The following is a 4,266-nucleotide window of genomic DNA, read 5'->3' as shown; positions in this document are numbered from 1 at the left end:
AGGAATGCTGAGCACATATGTGCTCCAAAGATGAACAAATTGCAGAGTCATAGTTTGCCTTCTGCGTGAGACTAGACTTGGCGCTATCAAGAACTAAGGGTAAGATGGACCTTTCAGCTGAGGTTCTGCAAAAGGGATGAGTTTGAAAAATAGAGAAGATGGGGTTAAATAAAAAGAGTTTGGATTCAAGACCTGGGTTTAAGTGAGAGTTTTGAACACCACCATAGGAGGGGAGGTTATATTTCTTTATTTGATTAAAATGTTGAACTACAGTCCTTGGCTGATTTGGATATCCTAGATGAATCACGGTATGACGTTTTATATTAACAACCTTGAGGTTACTATTCCAACAGAGTATGTAAATTGGATAAAGTAATTTCATGATCAATGATAAAATACAAATTCCTTAATAATAAAGCTACTGCAAATGCCTAACACTGGAATAAATGCAGTGTATGCTTTTGAATTTTCCAACTTTTGACTGGGTGTACACGTGTGTATGCACACATACACAAGTTTATAATACATTCACATAATTAATAAACAGTTTCATGTGAGGATACTGGACTGGGTCTCATTAGATCTGGATTGTATTTCTGGCTTTCCTTTGGAGACCTGTTTATCTCAAGTATGTAACCATGTGGCTTGGAATCGAACTGTAAATCAGACACAGTATTTTGTTACCTCATAGGAATGTTCTAAGGTTCAGTTAATGAATGTTTGAAAGACACTCAAGTATTCCAATGAGTAAATACTTGCCATTTTCTTCAGTGCTATGTCTACCAAGTCCTTAATTCCTTCATCAGGATCTTCTTCTGACGGTTGTTTGAGAAGGCTGTTTCTCAGCATTTGAAACATTTCCTCTCTTGAAATGTATCCATCACCATTCAGGTCATAAACCTCAAAACAGTCTTTTGGAAAGATAAATCAATTTACAGTTCATACAAGCTACATCACACACCATTAAAGCTGTCTGTTACCTATAGATAGGAAATATGAGTTGTATGTTGTACAGCCTATCTATTGAGCTGCATTTACCGTATATAATATTTATATATTAAATATATGTATCACATTTTGATAGCTATACTAGTCAATTATTGCTTGTTTACCCTTCATAGTTAAAATCTATTTCTGCTCAAATAAATAATCTTCAGTTCACCCTAGTAACTTAGAGATCTTAACTTCTCTAATATTGCCTATCTAGAATATAAATGAGGCTCTGGTTTAGAAGCCAAATTTCCCATGGTGGGCACCAGCTGTCTGTATCAGAAAGGCTTTGCATCTTGTGATGGGTTAGCCCTTGGCTGGGCTACAAAACACATATTAGTTATTTCAGAAGCTGAGTTATAAAAGGAGAGAAAAAAGAAGAATGAGCTATACTAGCATGGAAAAGACAACTGAAGTATCCCTTAATGAAAAGAGAAAATCTCAGTAAAAGAGTATTTTAGGTATGAGTATCTGCCTAATTTAACTTCTAATTGTTTCTACCTCCCTGGAATCATAAATCTATGACCATAATAAACTTTACTCTCCTTGACAAAACTTATATAAACAAACAGGCAAACCTCTTTCAGTTTTGGAACGCAAGAGGGTTTTTTCTGTCAAAGACTAAGCCTATAGTGAAAAATTGTACTGGCATACATTTAGGACGGACAACACTGTATACCACCACACCCTGATGTATTCTACAGTGCTTACAGAAGGGCTGCATATTTTACTGCTTGTGGTTGTACTGATGTACTGAATTGCATCGCGGGCCATCTCTCAGTGCAATGCTTTATGATGAATTTATGCAGACCATTAAGGATAGCTGATGCTGCAAACTGGGAACTATGGAAACAACATGCTGTCACTCTCTCTATTATCCCTTCCCCCCCCCCCCCCCCCCTTTTTGTTTTTTTAATGGCTTCCTAAAATTCTGGAGTTCTTGCTATTTTTTCTGTCCTATCTTTCTCCATTATTACTGCAGAGGTTCTCATGATCATCTCACAAAACAGACTCAGTTTTTGCATCTGTGCTTCCAGGCTGAAGAACTGCTAGAATTAATGCAACTGCTGCTGTGTCCCCATTATGCCAGTAAATTAATGTTGGCAAAGGTCTTGGTTGGTTTGAGACTGTGTTATTCAGCCAAAATCACCCTTGAGCTACATTTGCTTCTTTCTAATTTTGTGTGTGAATACAAAAACATATATTCTGTCAAAAAGCCTGTATACTGTAAAACAAGCTTCAGTTCAAAAGTTAATTTTTGTCAGCAGCAAAATAAGGCAGCGATGATAATAGCAATTGACACAGAACAATCTTCATCTCATAGAAGCCACTCAGTATTGCTTCATTGCATTAAAGTACACAGAAGAAAACTCTTCAATTATCAAATACTTTATAACAGTAACTACTAAATTATAACAAAAGCAATGTGTAATTTAATATTCATAAATCCCATGATTGCCACTAAATAGTAACATGCAGATAAACCTTACACTTAATCTTTTCTTCCAGTGTCCCCCGGAGAAATACTGATAAGCCTTCCACCCATTCCACCACACTGATGCAGCCATTGTTGTCTTTATCAAAAATGTGGAACACTGGGAAGTGTATTACATACAATTTAAATTTACATAGAAGGGAGACATAAATATTTTCTTAACAATGACAACATCAAACTGTATTTTTTCTAAAGATGCTTCTCTGCTTTCATCAGGTATGATTACCCTTCTTGAGTCTTTCCAAGCCATAACAACGTAGGGGATTTCACCTCTCAGGCTACCGATCTTCCACTCCAGAATCCTGCTGGGATAAGACGTTTTGCTTCATCTGTTGCTTCCCTGACTTAAACGGAAATATGCTTCCATGCAGACATAAACCAAATAAACCAATATCCCTTACACTAAGGCATATTTGCATGTAGAAGATGATTTTAATTACTAGGTTTTGTCTCAGAAAATCTTGGAGAAAGTAATCCTAGAAACAATACATGAATATTTTAAATATACAAATAAAAATAACCTCCTGAATTTCATGTACTAATATTTTTTTTCTTCTCCCTTCTCTGAAATAAGAAACTTTCAGTCTTGCAGCTTCACTATTCATACAGCCTGTAATGATGTAACGTACTTCAAAGCCAAGATATAATTAAAACCATCAACTCCGATCTATTACTAATTAATATTTTAGAATGTTAATCAGTAATTCATGTACAGGAACACCTCTACGTGCAGAGCCAAGCATTTTGGAATTGGAAAACAATAGCTTTGCTTTTGCAACTGAAAAACTATTAAAATAATTTTAAAGAATATGTCCAGGTAAGGCATTTTCCAAGACAGACTTGAATTGTTGCAAAAATGGCATTTAAACATCCCTCCTGCTAGAGAGCAAGACCAAGGGGTGAGTCTTGGCGGCCTCAGATTTAAAAGAATGGCAGACTCGTGCCTCCTCCCATCCTCCTCTAGACACCTATACGTACATCAGAGAACATTCATGCAACGTTCTCGGTAACAGCAAATGTGGCTCTCATGTTAATCTGCGAAATCACTGTATTTTCAGGGGGTTGTTTGGCTCATTACTCTCATCTCCCTCTGTTGTCTGCCTAGGCCCCTCAGTGCTGGTGACAGCACCTCTGTCCCAGAGCTACCCACTCTGAACAGAACGCCCTTCTGGGACCTCCAAGCCCGACACAGAGCCGTCCACCAGCAGCAGGACTGCAGCTCGCGGTGGAACCACTGGAGAAAAGAGGAAAGTGACACCATGCCGCCCTCTTCTGTCAAGACATGGCAGTGACGGGGATGGAAGCAGCCACAGAGAGCACTACAGCTGCCTCTCTGGCTGGGCTCCCGCGCACGAAAGCGCCAGCTACCCTGAGCTACGGGAAAACTATTCGGCATAAAGAAAAAAAAAAAAAAAAGATGCCCTGTACTGGGCAGCCCCTGAGCGTAACTTCCCTTGCTGAGCTTGCAGGGGTGAGATGCCACTGTTTTCTCCAGACGCGCTCATTGGGTCAGCAAGGTAAAATTAAAACCTGACATCTTTCTCAGGCCTCCCCGCCTCACCTCTGTCCATCATCATGTCGTCCGTCATACCGAACGCGCTGTGCAGAGTCTCTCTGAACATGTTGCGGTCAAAGCCCGGCGCGGCAAAGCGGCTGCCGGACTCGGCCACCAGCGTGTCGAAGAGCTGGATCAGACACTCCACCTCGCTTTTGTTAACTGCCCGGCCGAAACACAAGCGAACATGTGTTATTATAGAATCATAGAATTATTTGGGTTGGAA

At 39.4% G+C, this 4,266-nt stretch overlaps 1 protein-coding gene across 1 annotated transcript in view; it reads right to left on the bottom strand.

Moving 5' to 3' along the window:
- EFCAB1 (EF-hand calcium binding domain 1) overlaps positions 1 to 4,197 on the bottom strand; it is a 7,859-nt gene extending 3,662 nt beyond the window's left edge. Inside the window, exons 1-3 of the mRNA XM_010075646.1 lie at positions 4,047 to 4,197; positions 2,481 to 2,585; positions 760 to 911 (exon numbers count right to left, since the gene is read on the bottom strand). Coding sequence (XP_010073948.1) covers positions 760 to 911; positions 2,481 to 2,585; positions 4,047 to 4,107 — 318 coding nt within the window. The 5' untranslated portion in view covers positions 4,108 to 4,197. The remainder of the gene's footprint in view (positions 1 to 759; positions 912 to 2,480; positions 2,586 to 4,046) is intronic.
- Between the last annotated feature and the right edge of the window lie 69 nt (positions 4,198 to 4,266).

The sequence above is a fragment of the Pterocles gutturalis genome, unplaced genomic scaffold (assembly GCF_000699245.1).
Source record: "Pterocles gutturalis isolate BGI_N339 unplaced genomic scaffold, ASM69924v1 scaffold41827, whole genome shotgun sequence".
NCBI classification, from domain to species: domain Eukaryota; kingdom Metazoa; phylum Chordata; class Aves; order Pterocliformes; family Pteroclidae; genus Pterocles; species Pterocles gutturalis.
Note: the sequence above shows the minus strand (reverse complement) of the source record. Positions and strands in the feature narration are given on the sequence as shown.